Source organism: Scyliorhinus torazame, chromosome 4 (genome assembly GCF_047496885.1).
Source record: "Scyliorhinus torazame isolate Kashiwa2021f chromosome 4, sScyTor2.1, whole genome shotgun sequence".
In the NCBI taxonomy this organism is placed as follows: domain Eukaryota; kingdom Metazoa; phylum Chordata; class Chondrichthyes; order Carcharhiniformes; family Scyliorhinidae; genus Scyliorhinus; species Scyliorhinus torazame.
In genome coordinates, this window is record NC_092710.1 from 181,585,994 (window position 1) to 181,611,769 (window position 25,776).

The 25,776-nt window shown below is 46.8% G+C and overlaps 1 protein-coding gene across 1 annotated transcript in view; it reads right to left on the bottom strand.

The window, feature by feature from the left end:
- The window catches only part of LOC140410623 (dihydropyrimidinase-related protein 5-like), a 116,145-nt gene extending 105,388 nt beyond the window's left edge, over nt 1-10,757 (bottom strand). The window contains exon 1 of the mRNA XM_072498939.1: nt 10,291-10,757. Within this exon, the coding sequence (XP_072355040.1) occupies nt 10,291-10,551 (261 nt within the window). The 5' untranslated portion in view covers nt 10,552-10,757. The remainder of the gene's footprint in view (nt 1-10,290) is intronic.
- Between the last annotated feature and the right edge of the window lie 15,019 nt (nt 10,758-25,776).

Genomic DNA, 25,776 nt, shown 5'->3' on the forward strand with positions numbered 1-25,776 from the left:
GCCAGGATAGTGGAGGTGGACCTGGACCCTTTGGTGCTGATATTTGGGGTTTCAGTGAAGCCGAAGCTCATGGAGAGGAGGAAGAAGGCTGATGTCGTGGCCTTCGCTTCTCTGATTGCATGGCGGTGAATTTTGCTGGAGTGTCAGTCGGCATCTCCACCAGGGGTAGCGGCTTGGTTGGGTGACCTGTTCGACTTGGATTGGTTGGAGAAGATAAAGTATGAGTTAAGGGGCTCTGCAGGGAGTTTGAGAAAAGGTAGGGGATGTTTGTGACCGTGTTTGAGGAGGTGTTCGACGCGGGGTGGGGGGGGTGAAAAAGGGAAAACATTTGTGCAGACTGTGTAGTTGATTGCTGGGAAGTATGTTTCCTAGGGTGTTTATTTGCTGTTACCTGTTTTGATACATGTTTGTAATAAAATACATTTAAAAAAGAAAGAAATTGAAGAAACTTAACTTTGCCTCAGACTCGTGGTCTTTTTTACATCTGTTCACAAAAACCTAACAAAAAGGTTATATGAACAAAATTCTGAGTTAAAATCCTGGAACTCGCTCTCTAACAGCAATAAGAGTGTACTTGCACCACATGGGACTGCAGCAGTTCAAGAAGGCAGCTCACTACCACCTTCTCAAAGGCAACTGGGTTGGGTTGCTGGCCTAGCCAGCGAAGCCAAGCCCACATCCCTTGAATGAATAAAAAAGTAACAAAACCTTTCTTTTGCTAGTCATTGCCACTACACTAAAAGGGTACAGAAAATCTCAAAAAGCACAACATGAAATTACACTTCAGGTTCAATTCCATGCACAAAGTCTTTCACTTTAATTTATCTCTTCACCTAAAACATGAAAATTCAGCCATCTTATCCCAGGAGAGTCCGATACTGCATCTGCCCATTGTTAACGCCACAAATTTCAGCACTGTTTAATGAACAGCTCTCTCAGCTTTACTGCACTTTCAACAAAATCACAGAATTAGGCTTCCTTTTAAAACAGCCATAGCAGTCATGCCAATCATTTCAGAGTTCTTGTTGACTCTTAACCTTTCCAGCATATCAGGCCCCAACTAAGAGAGAGAGAGCATTTACTTCATTCAAAATAGAATTTAAAGATAATGTACAATTAACATTTTGTGAATAAAATTCAAATGATCAATTAAGTAACAAAACAAAATTAAGTGATTTTTGTTGAACAGCAAGATTGTCTTGAAGGTGAGATGAGTGAACACCCTATAGTGCTGAAACCGTAAAATCAAAAGGTGGCAGTAAAGTAGAGTCAGGGGAGTTCTTGACATAGCAGACCTGTTTGTTTCCTTTAAAAACACTCCAGTCTTCCTTTTTTTTATTCCGGGAAGGTTGGAGCAGGATGGAGTTGGACCCATCGCATATTGAGGCAGGCCTAAGGTGACATCACAGGCAAGTGGATGGATAAGCTTGAAGGCTGGGACACCTGCCTCTGCTTACTTGAAGTCAGTCCAATTTTACTGATGGATGTCAGGACCTAGCTCATCCCCAACCACACTTCCAAGTCCCATCACATTCCCAACTCATCTCCTGCCTCCAAACCCACAGGCTACGTCATATTCCTCATGCCCCCTCCATGCACTTGGCTTTGTACATACATTTGAACAATAGGTGAAACAGGTTTCACGTTGCAGTGGCAACACAAGTAGTGTTTTCCACTAACGGGATGCTGCCATAACAAAAAAGATATTTTGCCTAATGAGTAATGTGGTATATGAATTTTAGTGTCGATGTGAGGGGGCAGCATGGTGGCACAGCGCCAGGAACCCGGGTTCAATTCCGGCCTTGGGTGACTATCTGTGTGGCATTTGCACTTCTCTCTGTGTTTGCATTGGATTTTAATAATCAATAATCTTTATTAGTGTCACAAGTAGGCTTACTGTAACACTTCAATGAAGTTACTATGAAAATGCCCTAGTCGCCACACTACGGCACCTGTTCGGGTACACGGCGGGAAAATTCAGAATGTCCAATTCACCTAACAAGCACGTCTTTCGGGACTTGTGGGAGGAAACCGGAATGCCCGGAGGAAACCCATGCAAACACGGGGAGATCATGCAGACTCCGCAAAGACAGTGATCCAAGCTGGGAATCGACCCAGAGACCCTGGCGCTGTGAAGCAACAGTGTTAACCACTATGTTACCATTCCTCCAGGTGCTCCGGTTTCCTCCCACGGTCCAAGGATGTGGTTAGGTAGATTGGCCAGCCAACTTGCTTGATGACTCACAGGCTGTCCTATAAGGCTTTAATCCCAACCCTCTTGTTTGCAACAGGTAGAGTACTAATCATATTCAATCAATCCCTGCTTGCAAAACTTAGAACATAATGTCTAATGTCAGATGCGATTCTGCGAGTGGGCAGCACTTGCTGACCATCCCAAGTGTGGTAAGAATTACACTGACAACCAAATTAAGATTATCTGTCAAAATTGCAATGTAGCTCACTTACACTAGCTAGAAGTTACATATATTCTTATGCAGGGACCTGACCTCTGCAAGGAAAAGGATATTGCATCATTTTTTGAAAAAACAAAAGCATGGGTGACAATAGCTCCCTGCTGCATTCAACCTGGCAACGTCTTGACCAATCGGAGCACACTTGCCAACCATTCAGCACCCATTTTTACATGTGATATAAATTGTTTCCTTTCAGGTTTGGTATTCTTGTGTCTGTCCTGATGAGTGCAAGAAGAAAAGCTTTGACAGCATGTCTTTTTTCAGTATATATCATTTTGATAAGCAAAAAAGGTTTCTTATCTCCAATTTTTGCATTACACTACTGAAGGTAGAATCTTATGTAACTTTCAAAGTATTACAGATTCAAAAGAAATATTGAATGACCAAAGCGCTGATTTGTCACTAACAAAATGATCCATCATCCACTACATTTCACAGGTCAGATAGCTGCAATGGAAAACGCAAGCTATACTTTAGGATGTCACAGATATTAACTGAACCACTGACATGCTAACTGTATCATCACTATTGTTTTAAGTTAAGCAGTTCAAGTTAGTTCAAAAACAAATAAGCTCAGACCACATTTCCAGCCAATTCTTCCTGCCAATATTACATCGCACAAGAAAATCAATAAGTAATATACATTTTTAATTAAGAATGCTACTAAAGTTCACCAGAAAACGAGATCAACTTACACAAAAAAACAATGTTTTCAAAAATAAGGTGCTGAAAACCTTTTTTTTTTTTACTTGGCTGTCATCAACCTCTCCATTCATTGAGGTATTGCCCCTCTCACAATAGGAGGCAGCTGACAGCTACTTAATCACCGGAATAGAAAGTGAACCTTTGTTAACAGACAGCCAGATAGCTGTCGAAGTAGAACAGAATTCTCTTGTCTACTTAAAAATGATCTCTCTCTTCTCTCCAAACTGCTAGCAACAAAACAGCATTTCTAGAGAGGCACTGTTTCTCAGTCCATAATAATTACACTAGAAAGTGACAAATTCCCCCATTGTTTTCACTCTTTCTGGTTAAATAAAAACTACAGGGACAAGCTTGTACATTATCACAAAATGTTGTACTATACAATTGGAACTGTGTAAAAAAAGTATCAAACAAAGTAACTTGCAACTGCATCTTCAATTTCTTAGCAGCAAATAAACAAAACTAAAACTCAGTGCATACACTGGAGCAATGACAGTGAAAGTAAATGTCAAAAATACTGCTATGGTAAGGAACATCATGAGAGTTCAGTTCTTTCTCTATTGGAAAGTAGGGATTGTGTCAAAGAGGGGAAATCACCTTGCCACTGGTAGAAAACTATTCGAATAATGGCTTGCAGGAAGAGAAGGCAAATCACCTTCCCTCATGCATTGAGGCCAGAAAAAGGGAAAGCAAGATATCTCTAATGGAAACAAAATAAAACTGCCAGAGTATGTCATAAGCTATAATGTATTTGAATGGTTATAGACAGCATATTTTATCACACGAGCTAACCTTCAATGACTCGTTCAACTACAGTACAAATGGATAACAATGGATTAGCACAGGGGTTCAAATCTCTGGGACTCTGTTCAAATTAGATTCAGGTGAAGTATGTTTTTCGTCTCTTCAAGTTTGGCAATTTAAAACCCATTCAGACTGCATACAGAGCGACATCATAAGACTGTCTATCTGTGCAGAATTATGCACAATCTCATTCGTGGGTCCAAGGATGTCAGGTGCAGGAAACCAGCGGTATTACACCGTCAGGGATGCTCTTCTGAATTTGGAGGTAAAATTCATTGTTATTGCAGAGGGGAAGTTTTAAATTCTGCCTCACTGTAGTATAATTGGACCAGGAATACATCCCATTATAAAAATCTCTTTTATCACAAATGGGAATCAAAATTATATTTGAACTTTAATTTATTTTAACTTTCTTTCCTTTGATCTACTGTCAATTTTTCTTTCAACACTATTGCCGTTGCCATTATGCCAGACTTTCGGTATGTAACTGGATCATTCCTGATCTGACAAGATCAGTGTCAGCTAAAAGAAAGAGTTTTAATCTGGGAAATAAAAATCATATAATATCCCTGTATTTGGCAATAGGAGGACATAGATTTATTGCAATTTTCAATGAACGGGGAGTGGGAGCGGATTAATTTTATCTCAGCGTGGTGAATATGATCTGGAATGAAATTGTTCTGGAAATAGTTTCAGTAGTAACTTTCAAAGGGGAATCTGATTCATACTTGAAAAGGAAAGAAAATAGAGGGAAATGGGAAAAGAACAGGGGAGTGGGACGAATTGAATAGCCCTATCAAAGAGCTGACACAGGCTTGATGAGCTTTCCCCCGTGCTGTACAATTCTATATTATGACACCAGAGTTTGATATCATTTGTTTTTCATTCTTTTGCAATAAATAGGTCACATTAATTATTTAACCACACAATATATGCTGTGCTTAAACAGTAAATTAATTATCCGGCATGCTCAAGGAATCGGTGGTGCCGATTAATCAAAACTGCTGGTTAATGGACAGTTCCATTTACCAATGGGCTACTGTGCAATATTTGTAGCATAAGCAAATATGTAAGCACTCAGGAAGTAAAGAACAGTACTCTTTTTATTTCAAATCTTCAACAGTACATTAAAACAAATTATTAAATAGTACAGTATAAAGGGACAGTCCTTGATAACTTCATAACTGCTTCCTGTTGATAAAATGATGATAGGTATTTGTGACCCATCAGAAATCCTGGTCAGTAGAGAATTCCGGTTGGTAAAGTGGCAGATAACACAAATTACTATGATCACGATTCTCCCCCAAAATTTCAAAGTTAATGTGTGACGGGTTTTTCAGGGAGTTTCCCGCCGGCTCTACTGGCGAATTCCCCGCCACTTTACAATGACTCTTTTTTGGGCCCTGGGAAATTTCTCATCGGTTTAGCCCACACTTTGAATTTTGTTTAGCACTGAGGAGCTGAACTCAGAGATAGGGCCACCATTTTGAAAGGGTGTCCCAATCTCTAAGGGAGCTTGTGTGTCTCCCCTAGGGGTCTCCCCTCTTCACCCCCCCCCCTTCTCCAAGCCCCCTTACAGCACCCCCTTCCTTCTAGGACCCCCATCCATCCAACTTCAGGAGGATCTTTCCTACCTGGCCTGCACTCCCCCCCCCCCCCCCTTCAAACCCCCCCTCCAATCTCATTTCATGGGCATGGCCACCCCTTGCCCCCTGACCCTTGGCAGTGCCACCCTGGCAGTGCTACTGCTGGCTTGGCAGTGCCATCCAGGCACCTTGACAGTGTCAGAGTGGCAGCCATGGTGTCAGCTGGCAGTGCCAAGGTGCCCATGTTCCACAGGGAGGGCCAGGGAGCCATCCTGCACTTACCCTGACCACCCTTGGGTTGTTGGTGGCCCGGGAGACTCCCCCCAGGGTGCCATTCCACCTAGTCCACGTTTGTGGGGGTCAACACTGATCGGCGTCCAGCTGCAGCCTCCCTGGGGATGCCGGTGAATCGGGGGAGGCTGCTGGATCCCGCGCAGGTAGGTCGTAAGTAGGTTTACGACCTACGTCCGCGAGCGTCATACGGTCCTGCCCATTCAGGCCGGGTTTTGGCTCCGGCATCTCGCGGGACTTCGGAGAATCCCGGGAGGTGCGGAGGCTGTTGGGAGGCTGGCTATAGCCTCTGCTGGCATTCACCGGCTGCGTTGCGCTCAAGCGAGATTCGTGCCCTGTGTCTATTAAATTGGATAATTTTTACATCCGAGATCTGCAAATTGTTACAGAGATAATTGGTTAAAATCATACCGCAGAAAAAGCAGGCATTTTTTCCCCCCCACAACTGGGTCAATCTCTTTTTGATGGTACTCATCCTAACAATTCAGCTGGTTAGGATCAGTCATTGGAAGAAGTTATTTAAATAGCCAACAAATATGCTGGCATCTTTTCATTGCTTTGGTAGGAATACAATACAGTAGGTGGGAAGTGGGTTCTCATCTATTTCTCACTAAACAAAGAACAATTACCAATCTCAGCTGCCTTGACAGATGAATGAAAATTCAAGTGCTATTCATCCCTACACTCCCCAGTGACCAGTTTGGAGCAATATTCACTGCAAACAGATCAAAAAGAAAGTAAAATAAAGATGGTTGGGGTCTGAGCTGATGTCAGTTTGCTCCAGTTACAAAGTGTTGCGTTTTATTTCTAAAAGCAGAATTAGAATTAAATGAAAAATTCACATGTGCGCTGGTCCTCAATGAAATCCTAATTGACAAAAATAACAGAAATTAACAATTTGGTAGAATTGGTACATTTGTGCTCTTCTACATTACTGCAAGGAGTGGGAAAAACTCGGATAAAGAGCAAGGGTATTTAACTGTGTATCATGATGATATCATAAACCACTCAAGATGGTTCTGCAGCCCTGCACAACATTCATTTTAATTTCTGGCAGCCTCTTTCAAAGCAGAGATTAAATATTATAATTGGGTGATGTAGTCCACAAGAAATTTTCAGGAACTAATCTATTATTTTAACATCAATGATGAGCGCAAATCAATACGGATACCATTAAATGAGTGACTTGTAAATCATTTTTACCCCAATCCCATCTACTTGTTTATGCAAATACAGCATTTGGCTGGGGGAGTTTCATGCTCATGTTGGCAGACACATCCTGACCAAGCTACTCAACTGTGACAAAAGAAAACAGTTGGCCGATTTCTATCCCCCTCAGATCAACTAATGCACATCAGGTCAGTTTGTTGAAAGTGGTTCTTTTGAGAATACATAACAGATACAATTACACTCTATTGTTTCTGGTATTTCAGTAACTGCACATCCTACAGTTTCTGCCCTCTACCAGCAAAAAGAATGAACATAACAGACATTCCAAGCAATTTTAATAGTGCCAACCAAGTGGCTATTTTGTGGACTGAAACAAATGTTCTTGATTAAATTGCTTTTTTGAAGTATTTTACAGAATAGAAAGACGAACAACAGATCAAATTTACCACCATGAGAGTACTCTAACAAGTCGACTGATGCGACACAACCCTTGATTATCTGCCAAAATGGAATTTTAAAGTCAAAACACATGTAAAATAGATTTCATAAATTCTACCCATATTGAACCCGTTAAAAAAATAGCTTGACATAATAGTATTGTAAGACACATTAGTCAATTGTCAGTTAATTGTTGGGTAGAATATGGCACAAGGTGCTGCACATTTGCCTGATCTCATTCAGAAACATTTGCAGCACAGTAATTATTTAAAGGATGCTGGTGATAGTCATATACAAAATGACTTTCAGCTCATCTATGAGCAGTGCATTTCCAGTGGAATACTTTACTACCTCTCTAATCCTCCTCATTATTAAAAATAAATTGAAGTGCAATGGTTACATGGTAAAACTTCCCTAAATTTGTCAACAGTTTTCATGTTCAGCAATATGAAATCAACTCTAATTAAAACATTTTGGGAATTTATTCTCCAGATTAACTGCACACTTGCCAAAGTGTAAAGGCTGTTGTTATATAATCTACCTAATTTCTTTGCTACTTGCTGCACTGGGAAGGAAAATTGAGTGGGTATATATGAGCTGCCCATTTCCTGTTTAAGTTGAAAGTTTTGCCCACTGTTTTGATACAACTTTGTTACCTGGCACCAGTAGGCCTGAATTTACAAATCAGATGCTGAATTTCTGATACTGCTGTATTTGATGGCTGTGCGACACTTGAGAAAAACTGCCATGTTTGGAGAATAAATAATTTAAAACAATATTAGTATTTAATGGCTCATGCCCAAGAGCAAGACAGCTTCTCAATTTGTTGTGAAAAAGAGCATTTATATTAGCCAATAAATATGTTTCCTGTTAGGTTATCAAAGTTGAATTGCTGGTGAACCTGGTGGCAAGGAACTCGTTTGGAAGCTTAAATAATTCTAGATGAGCGGCACGGTAAAATGGTGGTTAGCACTGTTGCTTCACAGCACCAGGGTCCTTGGTTTGATTCCCATCTTGGGTCACTGTCTGTGCGTCGTCTGTACGTTCTCCCATGGTCTGCGTGGGTTTAATCCGGGCGCTCTGATTTCTTCCCTCAAGTCCTAACAGATGTGCCTGTTACGTGAATTGAACATTCTGATTTCTCCCTCAGTGTACCTGAACAGGTGCCGTAGTGTGGTGACTCGGGGATTTTTACAGTAACTTCATTGCAGTGTTAATGTAAGCCGACTTGTGACACTAATAAAGATTATTAATCATGATTTCCCAACTAGGACATAAAACAGATACTTGTAAACACAGAAAATAGAAGTAGACCATTCAGCCCTTGGAACCTGCTCTGCCATTCAATATCATGGCTGATCTTCTATCTTAATGCTATTCTCCTGCGCTCTTCCCGTATCCTGGATGTCTTTGAAGTCTAGAGATATATTTCCATCTTAAATATATTCCGTAATTTGACCTCCACAGCGTTCTGTGGTGGAGAATGTCACAGATTCACCACCCTCAGTGAAGACATTTCTCCTCATCTTAGTCCTAAATGGCTACCCTGTATCCTGAGGCCATTTGTTTCAAACCCCAGCTTGCCTCCCCAAGCCAGATGAAATACCTGTCAAAATTTTATTTATTTCAATTAGTTTCCTCTCTGTCTTCTGAATTCCAGTGAAAACAGGGCCCAGTCGACCCAGTCTCTCCTCATTGGACAACCAGGCCATCCCAGGAATCATTCTGGTGACCTGTACAGATCAGTTCTTTACTGTTTTGTTTTAACATTGTCGTTGGTGATCTGAAGTTACTACTAATGTTATGAACTTTTTCAAAGCATGTTAAATTCAAATGGCTAGCTTATACTTCATCAGTATTAACAATACTCCAATGTAAGGGTCCCAAATCCAAATCTAACATCCATTATCACCCAAACGAACTACCCCTACAGATAAAATTGCTTAAAAATTGAAAATAATGTTCTGAATTGTTATCTTTTCCATCACAAGATGATAGATGCCTATCTTAGTTCATCCATCCAAGAGTGATGATTTTTTAAAAATCTATAAAGGTTCACCTGCACCATTTGTTAACTAGTCCATGAAATAGGACAAAGTATTTTGCTGAGCAAAAAAAAAAACTTTCTCCCCAATTGCAAAAACTGATCACATAAGCAACTTAATTCCTGACAACCGGTTTCTCATGTTTTTTGGAACTACTTGTAATGTGTGCCTTTTATGTCATCCAAATAAATTTTTTCTGAAAATACAATATACATACCTTTCTTTGTATAAGGCTAGTTATATGACCACAATGATACAAAACGTTACAGCATAAATGAACCTCTTCACGACACAACCTTGCATCCCTTGTGCTCAGCACCAAAGTGTAAAGTTGTTACCCCAGTCAGATTACAAACAATCCGAAGCCAACAATGGCGCTGGGTGGTTTTCGAAGTAAAAACATTGCTGGCGACTCCTCTTACCGCGTAAGATGTGTTGCATTCTCACCCTCAACCACATTTCCCCAGCGCATTGCATCCACTTCCCTTCGCCACCTTTGCCATCCTTCTACTCAATCCACCTGCTCTCCTTTACCCCCCCCCCCCCCCCCCCCGCCACCATTGTCAGATCAACTGTAGCGAACCGGTCAACAAAAGCTCCAAACGCGAGAGCGGCGACGGGACCGAGGGTTTGGGATTATACCGGGTGCACTCGCGGCAGGAGCGGCTTAGCTCTTTCCCTCCCCCTCATCCCGAAGTTTGCCAGCTCCTTTTCCTCGTGGGCGCAGGTGGGGGCTTTCGGAGACAATGCTCGGCTGTTGCCTCCTCCTCCTCTTACCTTGGTGCCGTGGTAGTAGTCGTCCACCGAGGTCACGTTCATGAAGGTCTCCTGGAAGTGGGTGCTGGTGTCGATGCCGCCTGGTATGACCAGCTTGCCGGTGGCGTCGATGACTTTGGCCCCGCCGGGGATCATGAGCTCCCGGCCGACCAACTGGACGACGCCGTTCTCGATGTAGACGTCAGCCTCCTGGGTGCAGTCGTCGTTGACCACCCGGCCCCCCTTGATGAGGGTCCGCAGAGCGCTGGCGCTGGCGTGCATTGTTCTCCAACAAAGCTCCCCGCCCCCAACTCACCGGTAAATACAAGCACCCACCCGTTACCCGACTAACGACAATTCGGTTGTGTGTGGTGATGGTGGGGGTTTGGGTGGGGTCTTTCCTTATTAATAATATTTGAGTCGAGAAAAGCCCCAATCTCTCCCTCTCCGTCCTCTCGCCTCGGCGACCGTTGGCAAGTGGCGACCGCGCAGCTCCTGGATCGCGCAATTGTCGTCAGCCAGCCAATCCGCACAGGGGGAGCCGGCGGACAGCGCCGCGCGGTGCATCCTGGGGGTTGTAGTCTCAGCCTTCAGGGCAAAAGGAGAAAGGCTCGGCCAGCGGACTGCAAGTCCCATCGCGCCTCGGGCCACATTGGCGTGGTACTGGAATCCTGATCTATCAAGTCCAGGGAGAAGCAGTGAAAGACCGAGCATCGCCCAGCATTGTTTTAGTTTTATCCCCCCTGACTCCGCCACAGTAACGCCGGCCCCTGATATTTATTTTGCTGTTTGCAATATCGTACAAATCAGTTATGTCAATTACAAAATAATACTGCCAACAGTAAAACTTTGTTTTTAAAAAAAAATGTTTAATACAACTTTGAATTAACACATTACGATCCCACGACGTTGCACACCAACAGATGATTTTCAGTTGTCTATGTTTCTGACTTCATCTGCTGTTCACACATAACCTAAGGCAGACATTTTTGAATATAAATCTTCCTCACAGGACATCACGATGAAGGAGGGCTGTTTTTTCCTATTGTGATGCCACTGAAGTGGACTGTTACGTAAAATATCTATAAAGCATAGCAATTGGACCCGAAATCTACCCATTCCTTAAGGTCTTGCAGATATTAAACTCTGTCGCTGATTCCTCAACCTTGGACAGCCAGCACACCCTCATTTCACGTGATTCCTGTCCATCTCATCTCCACCTCAGCTGATCACCAAGTTGATACTCCTGAGCCTTCTTCCTCATTGCTTCTTCAAATCCACCCATAAATATACACTGGGTTGCTTCCGTGCCATTGACACAAAACATGTAACAAAAGTGACCTATTTTTATGTAATAAAGACACAAATCATAGTCAAAGGAAACTTAACAAATTAGATTAAAACTATGCACTCCAATGCCTGCAGTATCCACTATGGAAAATCGTAAGCATTCAGATGAACATTGTGTGCTCCCTCTTCAGGGCCACCAGGTGTGGACAAAGCCAAAAAGAGAGGAAGGCAGCAAGGGCAAGCATATCACGGACTGAATCCAACCTGGAACTGTGGGTTGCTACCCTGGCTGAACCCAGGTAAAAACCCACAAGGAGGTCTTCTGCTTTCTGTCCTCTTCATCTGGTGGCTAAAGATCAAGAGAATGGGATTTTAAATGGAGTCCAAAATTGATGAACTACTCTTTTAAAACAGTGAAATTGATTTGAAACTCTTCCCCTCCATGGAGATATGATACACAGGCCAGAACAGTCCATTCCTTACTGAACCTTTGCAGTGCTGGATTCATCCAAATTGCAAAGTTTATTGTTCTGAAGTAATATTGTGCATTACTTTAAAGCAACAGTGGAACAGATCACAGAATGAGCTTTATGATGCGGCCTCATCTTGAGCTTTCCTGTAATGCAGTAGAATCTCCTCAAGTTTCTTCTGCTGTGTTTCATTCTGCCGTTTAACACCATCTTCATTTCTTCATGTTGTTGAATGATTATGCATTCCTTTTGCATTTGATCTTGAAGGACAATCAACTGTTCTTTCAACTGTTAATTCTCTTGTTGACCTCTTGCCAACTTACTCTGGGTTTCGGTGCATCATTTCATTGCTCCTGATATTTTCAACACAGAACTTTCTGAAGTAGTATTCAATGTACCTTTTAGCTCCTAATGTTTTTCCATCTTGGTTCTTCAAGGAGTCTTTCAGAGCCAAAACTTCTTTGTGTGCTTTTTCTGCCTGCCGTTTTACCTGGCTGTACATCTGGTTGAGTTTCCCCACCTCCTGCCTTGATTTGCTAACTGTGGCATTGAAAACCTGAGTTTATTGGGCATTACCAGAGCTATATACTTTTTTAAAAAAATATATTTTATTGAAAATTTTTGGTCAACCATCACAGTACATTGTGTATCCTTTACACAATAATATAACAGTATAAATAACAATGACCTGTTTAATAAACAAAGAATAAATAATATATAACAAAAAGGAAAACTAAAACTAAATGGCAACCGCCTTGTCTCAGATAAACACTCTCCAAAAATATGATTTAACAGTCCAATATACAATTATTTATAGCAACGACCTATACATATCATACATATATATTAACAACCCTGAGAGTCCTTCTGGTTCCTCCGCCCCCCCCCCCCCCCCACCCCTCACCCCCTGGGCTGCTGCTGCTACCTTCTTCTTTTCCATTCCCTCTATCTTTCTGTGAGTTATTCGACGAACGGTTGCCATCGCCTGGTGAACCCTTGAGCCGATCCCCTTAGGACAAACTTAATCCGTTCCAGCTTTATAAACCCTGCCATGTCATTTATCCAGGTCTCCACCCCCGGGGGCTTGGCTTCCTTCCACATCAACAGTATCCTGCGCCGGGCTACTAGGGACGCAAAGGCCAAAACATCGGCCTCTCTCGCCTCTTGTGCAACCCCAAATATAGCCAACCCCCAGCTTGGTTCGACCTGGACCCCCACTACTTTCGAAAGCACCTTTGTCACCCCCACCCAGAACCCCTGTAGTGCCGGACATGACCAGAACATGTGGGTGTGATTCGCTGGGCTTCTCGAGCATCTCGCACACCTATCCTCTACCCCAAAAAATTTACTGAGCCGTGCTCCAGTCATATGCGCCCTGTGTAACACCTTAAATTGAATCAGGCTTAGCCTGGCACACGAGGACGATGAGTTTACCCTACTTAGGGCATCCGCCCACAGCCCCTCCTCAATCTCCTCCCCCAGCTCTTCTTCCCATTTCCCTATCAGCTCATCTACCATAATCTCCCCCTCGTCCCTCATTTCCCTATATATATCTGACACCTTACCGTCCCCCACCCATGTCTTTGAGATCACTCTGTCCTGCACTTCATGCGTCGGGAGCTGCGGGAATTCCCTCACCTGTTGCCTCGCAAAAGCCCTCAGTTGCATATACCGGAATGCATTCCCTTGGGGCAATCCATATTTCTCGGTCAGCGCTCCCAGACTTGCGAACTTCCCATCCACAAACAGATCTTTCAGTTGCGTTACTCCTGCTCTTTGCCATATTCCAAATCCCCCATCCATTCTCCCCAGGGCAAACCTATGGTTATTTCTTATCGGGGACCCCACCAAGGCTCCCGTCTTTCCCCTATGCCGTCTCCACTGTCCCCAAATTTTCAAAGTCGCCACCACCACCGGGCTTGTGGTGTATTTCTTCGGTGAGAACGGCAATGGGGCCGTCACCATAGCTTGTAGGCTAGTCCCCCTACAGGACGCCCTCTCCAATCTCTTCCACGCCGCTCCCTCCTCTTCTCCCATCCACTTACTCACCATTGAGATATTGGCGGCCCAGTAGTACTCACTTAGGCTCGGTAGTGCCAGCCCCCCCCTATCCCTACTACGCTGTAAGAATCCCTTCCTCACTCTCGGGGTCTTCCCGGCCCACACAAAACTCATGATACTCTTTTCGATCCTTTTGAAAAAAGCCTTCGTGATCACCACCGGGAGGCACTGAAACACAAAGAGGAATCTCGGGAGGACTACCATTTTAACCGCCTGCACCCTCCCTGCCAGTGACAGGGATACCATGTCCCATCTCTTGAAGTCCTCCTCCATTTGTTCCACCAATCGCGTTAAATTTAACCTATGCAATGTACCCCAATTCTTGGCTATCTGGATCCCCAAGTAACGAAAGTCCCTTGTTACCTTCCTCAGCGGAAAGTCCTCTATTTCTCTGCTCTGCTCCCCTGGATGCACCACAAACAACTCACTTTTCCCCATGTTCAGTTTATATCCTGAGAATTCTCCAAACTCCCGAAGTGTCCGCATTATCTCTGGCATCCCCTCCGCCGGGTCCGCTACATATAACAACAAATCATCCGCATACAGAGATACCCGGTGTTCTTCTCCTCCTCTAAGTACTCCCCTCCACTTCTTGGAACCCCTCAATGCTATTGCCAGGGGCTCAATCGCCAGTGCAAACAATAATGGGGACAGAGGGCATCCCTGCCTTGTCCCTCTATGGAGCCGAAAGTATGCAGATCCCCGTCCATTCGTGACCACACTCGCCACTGGGGCCCTATACAACAGCTGCACCCATCCAACATACTCATCTCCAAAACCAAATCTCCTCAGCACCTCCCACAAATAATCCCACTCCACTCTATCAAATGCTTTCTCGGCATCCATCGCCACCACTATCTCCGCTTCCCCCTCTGGTGGGGGCATCATCATTACCCCTAGCAGCCTCCGTATATTCGTATTCAGCTGTCTCCCCTTCACAAACCCAGTTTGGTCCTCATGGACCACCCTCGGGACACAATCCTCTATCCTCATTGCCATTACCTTGGCCAGAATCTTAGCATCTACATTTAGGAGGGAATTAGGTCTATAGGACCCGCATTGCAGCGGGTCCTTTTCCTTCTTTAGGAGAAGCGATATCATTGCCTCAGACATAGTCGGGGGCAGCTGTCCCCTTTCCTTTGCCTCATTAAAGGTCCTCATCAGTAGTGGGGCGAGCAAGTCCACATATTTCCTGTAAAATTCAACTGGGAATCCATCCGGTCCCGGAGCCTTCCCCGCCTGCATGCTCCTAATTCCTTTCACTACTTCCTCTATTTCAATCTGTGCTCCCAGTCCCACCCTTTCCTGCTCCTCCACCATGGGAAATTCCAGCCGGTCCAGAAAGCCCATCATTCTCTCCCTCCCATCCGGGGGTTGAGCTTCGTATAATTTTTTATAAAATGCCTTGAACACTCCATTCACTCTCTCCGCTCCCCGCTCTATCTCTCCTTCCTCATCCCTCACTCCCCCTATTTCCCTCGCTGCTCCCCTTTTCCTCAATTGGTGGGCCAGTAACCTGCTCGCCTTCTCCCCATATTCGTACTGTACACCCTGTGCCTTCCTCCACTGTGCCTCTGCAGTACCCGTTGTCAGCAAGTCAAATTCTACGTGTAGCCTTTGCCTTTCCCTGTACAGTCCCTCCTCCGGTGCCTCCGCATATTGCCTGTCCACCCTCAGAAGTTCTTGCAGCAACCGCTCCCGTTCCCTACTCTCCTGCTTTCCTTTATGTGCCCTTATTGATATCAGCTCCCCTCTAACCGCTGCCTTCAGCACCTCCCAGACCACTCCCACCTGGACCTCCCCATTATCATTGAGTTCCAAGTACTTTTCAATGCACCCCCTCACCCTTAGACACACACCCTCATCTGCCATTAGTCCCATGTCCATTCTCCAGGGTGGGCGCCCTTCTGTTTCCTCCCCAATCTCCAAGTCCACCCAATGTGGAGCGTGATCCGAAATGGCTATAGCCGTATACTCCATTCCCCTCACCTTCGGGATCAACGCCCTTCCCAAAACAAAAAAGTCTATTCGCGAATAGACTTTGTGGACATAGGAGAAAAACGAAAACTCCTTACTCCTAGGTCTACTAAATCTCCACGGGTCTACTCCTCCCATCTGCTCCATAAAATCTTTAAGCACCTTGGCTGCTGCCGGCCTCCTTCCAGTCCTGGACCTCGACCTGTCCAGCCCTGGTTCCAACACCGTATTGAAATCTCCCCCCATTACCAACTTTCCCACCTCTAGGTCCGGGATGCGTCCTAGCATATGCCTCATAAAATTGGCATCATCCCAGTTCGGGGCATATACGTTTACCAAAACCACCGTCTCCCCCTGTAGTTTGCCACTCACCATCACGTATCTGCCCCCGCTATCCGTCACTATAGTCTTTGCCTCAAACATTACCCGCTTCCCCACTAATATAGCCACCCCCCTGTTTTTCACATCTAGCCCCGAATGGAACACCTGCCCCACCCAACCTTTGCGTAGTCTCACCTGGTCTATCAGTTTCAAGTGCTTTTCCTGTAACATAACCACGTCTGCCTTAAGTTTCTTAAGGTGTGCGAGTACCCGTGCCCTCTTTATCGGCCCATTCAGCCCTCTCACGTTCCACGTGATCAGCCGGGTTGGGAGGCTTTTTACCCCCCCTTGTCGATTAGCCATCCCCTTTTTCCAGCTCCTCACCCGGTTCCCACGCAGCTGTGTCCCCCCCAGGTGGTGCCCCCCCCCCGCCCATCCCACCCCATACCAGCTCCCCCCTCTCCCCAGCAGCAGCAGCCCAATAGTTCCCCCCTCCCACCCCCCCCCCCCCCCCCTAGATCCCCCACTAGCGTAGTTACACCCCCCATGTTGCTCACAGAAGTCAGCAAACTCTGGCCGACCTGGGCTTCCCCCTGTGACCTCGGCTCGCACCGTGCGACGCCCCTTACTTCCTGCTTCCCTATTCCCGCCATGATTATCATAGCGCGGGAACCGAGCCCGCGCTTCCCCCTGGCCCCGCCCCCAATGGCCAACGCCCCATCTCCTCCACTTCCTTTCCTCCCCCCCACCACCTCCTGTGGAAGAGAGAAAGGTGACCACATCGCAGGATTAATAACATAAAACTCCTCTTTCCCCCCTTTTTACCCCCCTCTTCGCCCCCCATACTCGCCCCACCACTTTGTTTCAAACGTTCTTTTTTTAATAACCCGCTCATTCCAATTTTTCTTCCACGATAAAAGTCCACACCTCATCCGCCGTCTCAAAGTAGTGGTGCCTCCCTTGATATGTGACCCACAGTCTTGCCGGTTGCAGCATTCCAGCAGTCTTGGTATACGCGGATCACCGCGTTCTCCCACTTACTGCTTCGAGTTTTCTTTGCCCATCTAAGGACCATCTCTCTATCCTTAAAACGGAGGAATCTCACCACTATGGCTCTAGGAATTTCTCCTGCTCTCGGTCCTCGCGCCATCACTCGGTATGCTCCCTCCACCTCCAGCGGGCCCGCCGGGGCCTCCGCTCCCATTAACGACTGCAGCATCGTGCTCACATATGCCCCGACGTCCGCTCCCTCCGCACCTTCAGGAAGACCAAGAATCCTTAGGTTGTTCCTCCTCGCGTTGTTCTCCAGTGCCTCCAACCTTTCCACACATCGTTTATGGTGTGCCTCGTGCATCTCCGTCTTCACCACCAGGCCCTGTATGTCGTCCTCGTTCTCGGCAGCCTTTGCCTTCACGACCCGAAGCTCCCGCTCCTGGGTCTTTTGCTCCTCCTTTAGCCCTTCGATCGCCTGTAATATCGGGGCCAACAGCTCCTTCTTCATTTCCTTTTTGAGTTCTTCCACGCAGCGTTTCAAAAACTCGTGTTGTTCAGGGCCCCATATTAAACTGCCACCTTCCGACGCCATCTTGGTTTTTGCTTGCCTTCCTTGCCGCTGCTCTAAAGGATCTACCGCAATCCGGCCACCTTCCTCTCCTTTTTTCATCCGTATCCAGGGGGAATTCCCTTCTGGTTCACCGCACAGTACTTTTAGCCGTTAAAATTGCCGTTGGGGCTCTTATTAAGAGCCCAAAAGTCCGTTCCACCGGGAGCTGCCGAAACGTACGACTCAGCTGGTCATCGCCGCACCCGGAAGTCCAGTGCTATATACTTAACGTGAATCTTACGCTTCAAGTTTTCCCGTTCAGCTCTGGTGCAAATATCTTCCTGCAAAACAGCTTCACCCAATTTTTGCACATTTTGCTTCTTTTGAGTTACCTCACACTGTTGGGACTTCTGTTGCTCTCTTTCTGGAGTATTTTATTGTCCTCTCTCTGGGGTCATTTGGACCCTTTTATTGTCACTTTGAGGTCTTTTGTTGCCCTTGGTATTTGATTGACAGTTGCCCTCTCTCTGGAGACTCATGTTGCACATTGACTGTGGAGTACTTCACTAGCAAATAAAATAAACATGAATAGAAACTTATCAACTTGTACTTTTTCTGATTCCTTGTTTAACCTTGTATTTCCGCACATTAAAAATTGTCCATCTGACTTCCGGGTGCGGCGATGACCAGCTAAGTCGCACGTTTCGGCAGCTCCCATTGGAACGGACTTTTGGGCTCTTAATAGGAGCCCCAACGGCAATTTAAACGGCCAAAAACACTGTGCGGTAAACCAGAAGGGAATCCCCCCGACACGCATGGAAAAGAGAGAGGATAGCGGCCGGATTGCGGAGGATCCTCTGGAGCAGCGGCAAGGAAGGGAAGCTCAAAGCAAAATGGCGTCGGAAGGTGGCCATTTGTTATGGGGCCCGGAGCAACAAGAGTTCCTGCGGCGCTGTGTGGAAGAGCTGAAGAAGGAGTTGAAGAAGGAGCTGTTGGCCCCGATATTACAGGCGATTGAAGGGCTAAAGGAGGAGCAGAGGACCCAAGAGCTGGAGCTTCGGGTCATGAAGGCAAAGACTGCTGAAAACGAAGATGAAATACAGGGCCTGGTGGTGAAGGCAGAAACGCACGAGGCACAGCACAAAAGGTGTGTGGAGAGGTTGAAAGCACTGGAGAATAATTCGAGGAGGAAGAATTTAAGAGTCCTGGGTCTTCCCGAAGGCGCAGAAGGGCGGACGTCAGGACATATGTGAGCACGATGCTTCACTCGCTAATGGGATCGGGGGCCCCGACGGGCCCTTTGGAGGTGGAGGGAGCTTATCGAGTTGTGGCGCGAAGACCAAAGGCTGGAGAAATACCTCGAGCTATAGTGGTGAGGTTTCTCCGCTACAATGACAGAGAGACGGTCCTCAGATGGGCGAAGAAAACTCGGAGCTGTAGGTGGGAGAACGCGGTGATCCGCGTGTACCAGGATTGGAGTGCGGAGGTGGCGAGAAGGAGGGCAAGTTTCAATCGGGCTAAGGCGGTGCTTCACAAAAAGAAGGTCCAGTTTGGAATGTTGCAACCGGCGAGATTGTGGGTCACACATCAAGGGAAGCACCACTACTTTGAGACGGCAGAAGAGGCGTGGACATTCATTGTGGACGAGAAGCTGGAATAGTCTGGCGAGAGAAAGAGCTTTTGGGACAAAGTGGTGGGGTGATTATGTGGGGCGAGGAAGGGGAAGGGGGAGGGGGGGGGATGATTTTTCAATTTGTTAATTTTGTGATCCTGTAACTTTTCTCTCTTCCCCATGTTGGGGGGGGGGGGGGGAGTATGAGGAACTGTGGGCGCCGGCTATTAGGGGCGGGGCCGAGTGGGAAACGCGGGCTTTGTTCCCGCGCTATGGTAAGTACGCAGGGGGCCTCGCACAGTGGGGGCCGAGGACAAGGGGGAAGCCGAGGTCAGCCAGAATTCGCTGACTTCTGAGAGCAACATGGGGGGGGTGCAACTACGCTAGAGGGGGATCTAGCGGAGGGGGGGCTGTTAACTGGGTTGCTGCTGCTAAGGAGAAGGGGGAGCTGTTATGGGATGGGGTGGTCGAGGCGGGAGGGCAACGTCGGGGGGATATATGGGTACGTGGGAACCGGGTGAGGAGCTGGGTTAAAAAAGGGGATGGCTAGTCGACAAGGGGGGCGTGTAAAGAGCCCCCCAACCCGACTGATCACGTGGAACGTGAGAGGGCTGAACGGGCCGATTAAAAGGGCACGGGTACTCGCACACCTAAAGAAATTAAAGGCAGATGTGGTTATGTTGCAGGAGACGCATCTGAAACTGATAGACCAGGTCAGACTACGTAAAGGATGGGTGGGGCAGGTGTTTCATTCGGGTTTAGATGCGAAGAATAGGGGGGTGGCTATCTTAGTGGGGAAACGGGTACTGTTTGAGGCAAAGACCATAGTGGCGGATAGTGGGGGTAGATATGTGATGGTGAGTGGCAGATTGCAAGGGGAGGTGGTGGTTCTGGTGAACGTATACGCCCCGAACTGGGATGATGCAAATTTTATGAGGCGTATGTTGGGACGTATCCCGGACCTGGAGGCGGGAAAGTTGGTAATGGGGGGAGACTTCAATACGGTGCTGGATCCAGGGCTGGACCGGTCGAGATCCAGGACCGGGAGGAGGCCGGCAGCGGCCAGGGTGCTCAAGGACTTCATGGAACAGATGGGAGGGGTAGACCCCTGGAGATTTAGTAGGCCTAGGAGTAAGGAGTTCTCATTTTTCTCCCATATTCACAAAGTATACTCACGGATAGACTTTTTTGTCTTGGGAAAGGCACTGATTTCGAAGGTGACAGGGACGGAGTATACGGCCATAGCCATTTCGGACCACGCTCCACATTGGGTAGACCTGGAGGTAGGAGAGGAAAAAGAACAGCACCCACTCTGGAGAATGGATATGGGCTTATTGGCGGATGAGGGGGTATGTTTAAGGGTGAGGGGGTGTATCGAAAGGTACTTGGAGCTTAATGACAATGGAGAGGTTCAGGTGGGAGTGGTCTGGGAGGCGTTGAAGGCGGTGGTCAGAGGGGAACTGATATCCATAAGGGCACATAAAGGGAAGCAAGAGGGTAAAGAAAGGGAGCGATTGTTGAAAGAACTTTTGAGGGTGGACAGGCAATATGCAGAGGCACCGGAGGAGGGGCTGTGCAGGGAAAGACAAAGGTTACATGTGGAATTTGACCTGCTGACCACAGGTAGGGCAGAGGCACAGTGGAGGAGGGCACAGGGTGTACAGTATGAGTATGGAGAGAAGGCGAGTCGGCTACTGGCCTACCAATTGAGGAAGAGGGGAGCAGCGAGGGAGATAGGTGGGGTGAGAGATGAGGAGGGAGAGATGGAACGGGGAGCGGAGAGAGTGAACGGGGTGTTCAAGGCATTCTATGAGAGGTTATATCAGGCTCAGCCCCCGGAAGGGAAGGAGGGAATGATGTGTTTCCAGGATCAGCTGGAATTCCCGAAGGTGGAGGAGCAGGAGAGGGCGGGACTGGGAGCACAGATTGAGATGGAGGAGGTGGTAAAAGGGATTGGGAGCATGCAGGCGGGGAAGGCCCCGGGACCGGACGGATTCCCGGTGGAATTTTATAGGAAATATATGGACCTACTGGCCCCGCTTTTGACGAGAACTTTTAATGAGGCCAGGGAAAGGGGGCAGTTGCCCCCAACTATGTCGGAGGCAACGATATCGCTCCTTTTGAAGAAGGAAAAAGACCCTCTGCAGTGTGGGTCCTACAGGCCCATTTCCCTTTTAAATGTAGATGCTAAGCTCCTGGCCAAGGTGATGGCGACGAGGATAGAGGACTGTGTCCCGGGGGTGGTCCACGAGGATCAAACTGGGTTCGTTAAGGGGAGACAGCTGAACACGAACATACGGAGGTTGCTAGGGGTAATGATGATGCCCCCACCAGAGGGGGAGGCGGAGATAGTGGTGGCGATGGACGGCGAGAAAGCATTCGGCAGAGTGGAGTGGGATTATCTGTGGGAGGTGCTGAGGAGATTTGGAGAAGGGTTTATTGGATGGGTACAGCTGCTGTATAGGGCCCCGGTGTCAAGGCAGAGGTCTGACTACTTCCGTCTTCGTAGAGGGACGAGGCAGGGGTGTCCCCTGTCTCCGTTACTGTTTGCATTGGCAATTGAGCCCCTGGCCATAGCACTGAGGGGCTCCAGGAAGTGGAGGGGAGTACTCAGGGGAGGAGAAGAACACCGGGTATCTTTGTATGCAGATGATTTATTGCTGTATGTTGCAGACCCAGTGGAGGGGATGCCTGAGATAATGCAGACACTCAGGGAGTTTGGGGAATTTTCGGGGTACAAATTGAATATGGGGAAGAGTGAGTTGTTTGTGGTGCATCCGGGGAGCAGAGCAGGGGAATAGATAATTTACCGCTGAGGAAGGTAACAAGAGATTTCCGGTACTTAGGGATTCAGATAGCCAGGAGTTGGGGAACCTTACATAGGCTTAATTTAACAAGATTGGTGGAACAGATGGAGGAGGATTTTAAGAGATGGGACATGGTGTCCCTGTCACTGGTGGGTAGGGTGCAGGCGGTCAAAATGGTAGTCCTCCCGAGATTCCTTTTTGTGTTTCAGTGCCTTCCGGTGATGGTCACGAAGGCTTTTTTCAAGAAAATTGAGAAAAGTGTCATGAGTTTTGTGTGGGCCGGGAAGACCCCGAGAGTGAGGAGGGGGTTCTTGCAGCGTAGCAGGGATAGGGGGGGGGGCTGGCACTACCGAGCCTAAGTGAATACTACTGGGCTGCCAATATCTCAATGGTGTGTAAGTGGATGGGAGAAGGGGAGGGAGCGGCGTGGAAGAGATTGGAGATGGCGTCCTGCAAAGGAGCCAGCCTACAAGCACTGGTGACGGCACCGTTGCCGTTCTCCCAGAAGAAATACACCACAAGTCCAGTGGTGGCGGCAACGCTAAAAATTTGGGGGCAGTGGAGACGACATAGGGGAAGGACGGGAGCCTCGGTGCGGTCCCCGATAAGAAATAATCATAGGTTTGTCCCAGGGAGAATAGATGGGGGATTTGGAGCATGGCAGAGAGCTGGGGTTGTGCAACTGAGAGATCTGTTCGTAGACGGGACGTTTGCGAGTCTGGGAGCGCTGACGGAAAAATATGGGTTGCCCCAAGGGAATGCATTTCGGTACATGCAACTGAGGGCTTTTGCGAGGCAACAGGTGAGGGAATTCCCGCAGCTCCCGACGCAGGAGATTCAAGATAGAGTGATCTCAGGGACATGGGTGGGGGATGGTAGGGTGTCGGATATATACAGGGAAATGAGGGACGAGGGGGAGATCATGGTGGATGAGATGAAGGGGAAATGGGAAGAAGAGCTGGGGGAAGAGATTGAGGAGGGGCTGTGGGCTGATGCCCTACTTAGCGTAAACTCGTCGTCCTCGTGCGCCAGGCTAAGCCTGATACAATTCAAGGTTTTGCACAGGGCGCATATGACCGGAGCAAGGCTCAGTAAATTTTTCGGGGTAGAGGATAGGTGTGGGAGATGCTCGAGAAGCCCAGCAAACCACACCCACATGTTTTGGTCATGCCCGGCACTGCAGGGGTTCTTGGTGGGGGTGGCAAAGGTGCTTTTGAAGGTGGTGGGGGTCCGGGTCGAGCCAGGCTGGGGGTTGGCTATATTCGGGGTTGCAGAAGAGCCGGGGGTGCAGGAGGCGAAAGAGGCTGATGTCTTGGCCTTTGCGTCCCTAGTAGCCCGGCGAAGGATATTGCTTATGTGGAAGGAAGCCAAACCCTCGGGCGTGGAGACCTGGATAAATGACATGGCAGGGTTTATAAAACTAGAACGGATAAAGTTCGCACTAAGGGGTTCGGCTCAAGGGTTCACCAGGCGGTGGCAACCGTTCATTGACTACCTCGCAGAACGATAAAGGAAATGGGAAGGTAACAGCAGCAACCCGGGGGGGGGGGGGGGGGGGGTGAGGGCTCGGGTGGGTCCTCAGGGGTGTTTTTGTATAGATATTTATACTAGGTTATGTATATTGGATTGTTTGCTTTTATTTTTGGAGAGTTATTATTTTTGTTATGGCAGTTGCCTTTAGTTTATATATTATTTATTTATTTGTTAAAACGGTCACTGTTATTTATATTGTTTTATTGTTGTAAAAAGGAAAACCTTTATATTGTTTTGTTTGGCCGAAAAATTTGAATAAAATATATATATTTTAAAAATTGTCCATCTCCATGAGTCCACTCTTGAGTCAGGGGAAAGGATGGGCTCCAACCTTCATTGGCTAGTCAATGCAAGGGCTGTGCAATTTGGTTTCTATGAAGTTTTCATAGTACAAATGCGTCTGGTTTTTCTAATTTACTGACTATAGCAGCTTCTTTTCCTTCTTGTATTTACTACTTTAAATGTGTTGCTGCTTTAAGACAGTAACCCACTTTTTCGCTGGGACTGCCTCTGCAGCTTGTCAATTCTGTTTGATTTCCCCGCATTTTTCTGATTTAGGCAGCCTTCCAGTGAACGTGTGCCCTCTTTGCCGAACTTTTAAGGTAAGAATATTTATTTCTTTTCAGGTCCGGTATATTTTGAATTCTCTTGGCGTTCTCTTCTTTGATCTTCCCCGCGGTTTGGGTGTTTTGGCGGGGGTACCTTTTAAAAAAAATTGCGAGCTGTCAGCTTGCCGCAATGTGTTTTTCTATTTGAAATCGCAGCAGTTCATTCTCTGAGTACTAAAAATCAATTTCACAGCAATGTTTTCTTTTATTTGCAGGACTTTTTTTAAAAGAGAGTTCTAGCGGCTGCGCCCTCTGGTCGGGGCCTATTTACTTTTTTTAAAATTTAAAGCACTGTTTTCTGTATGTTCTGCAAACCATGAAGGGGATTTTCTTTAATCCTTTGTTATACTCTGCCAGCTGATTTTACAGGTGATTTTATTTTAACTTGCAACTTGCATTCTAGCTGCCCTCTGTATGCTGTGCTCGGGGACTGTCACCTATTCGATGATGTAAGAACAACGTTTTGTTTTGTATTTTGCTCAACCGTCATGTGGATCCTCACTCAGGGATCTTCCGGTGTTTTTTCTTAGGTGCATATCTCTAATTAGGTTTTGGTTTTTCAGACTTTGGATTGGATTGGATTGGATGGATTGGATTTGTTTATTGTCACGTGTACCGAGGTACAGTGAAAAGTATTTTTATGCGAGCAGCTCAACAGATAGAACATAGAACATAGAACAATACAGCGCAGTACAGGCCCTTCGGCCCACGATGTTGCACCGAAACAAAAGCCATCTAACCTACACTATGCCATTATCATCCATATGTTTATCCAATAAACTTTTAAATGCCTTCAATGTTGGCGAGTTCACTACTGTAGCAGGTAGGGCATTCCACGGCCTCACTACTCTTTGCGTAAAGAACCTACCTCTGACCTCTGTCCTATATCTATTACCCCTCAGTTTAAAGTTCTGTCCCCTCGTGCCAGCCATTTCCATCCGCGGGAGAAGGCTCTCACTGTCCACCCTATCTAACCCCCTGATCATTTTGTATGCCTCTATTAAGTCTCCTCTTAACCTTCTTCTCTCCAACGAAAACAACCTCAAATCCATCAGCCTTTCCTCATAAGATTTTCCCTCCATACCAGGCAACATCCTGGTAAATCTCCTCTGCACCCGCTCCAAAGCCTCCACGTCCTTCCTATAATGCGGTGACCAGAACTGTACGCAATACTCCAAATGCGGCCGTACCAGAGTTCTGTACAGCTGCAACATGACCTCCCAACTCCGGAACTCAATCCCTCTACCAATAAAGGCCAACACTCCATAGGCCTTCTTCACAACCC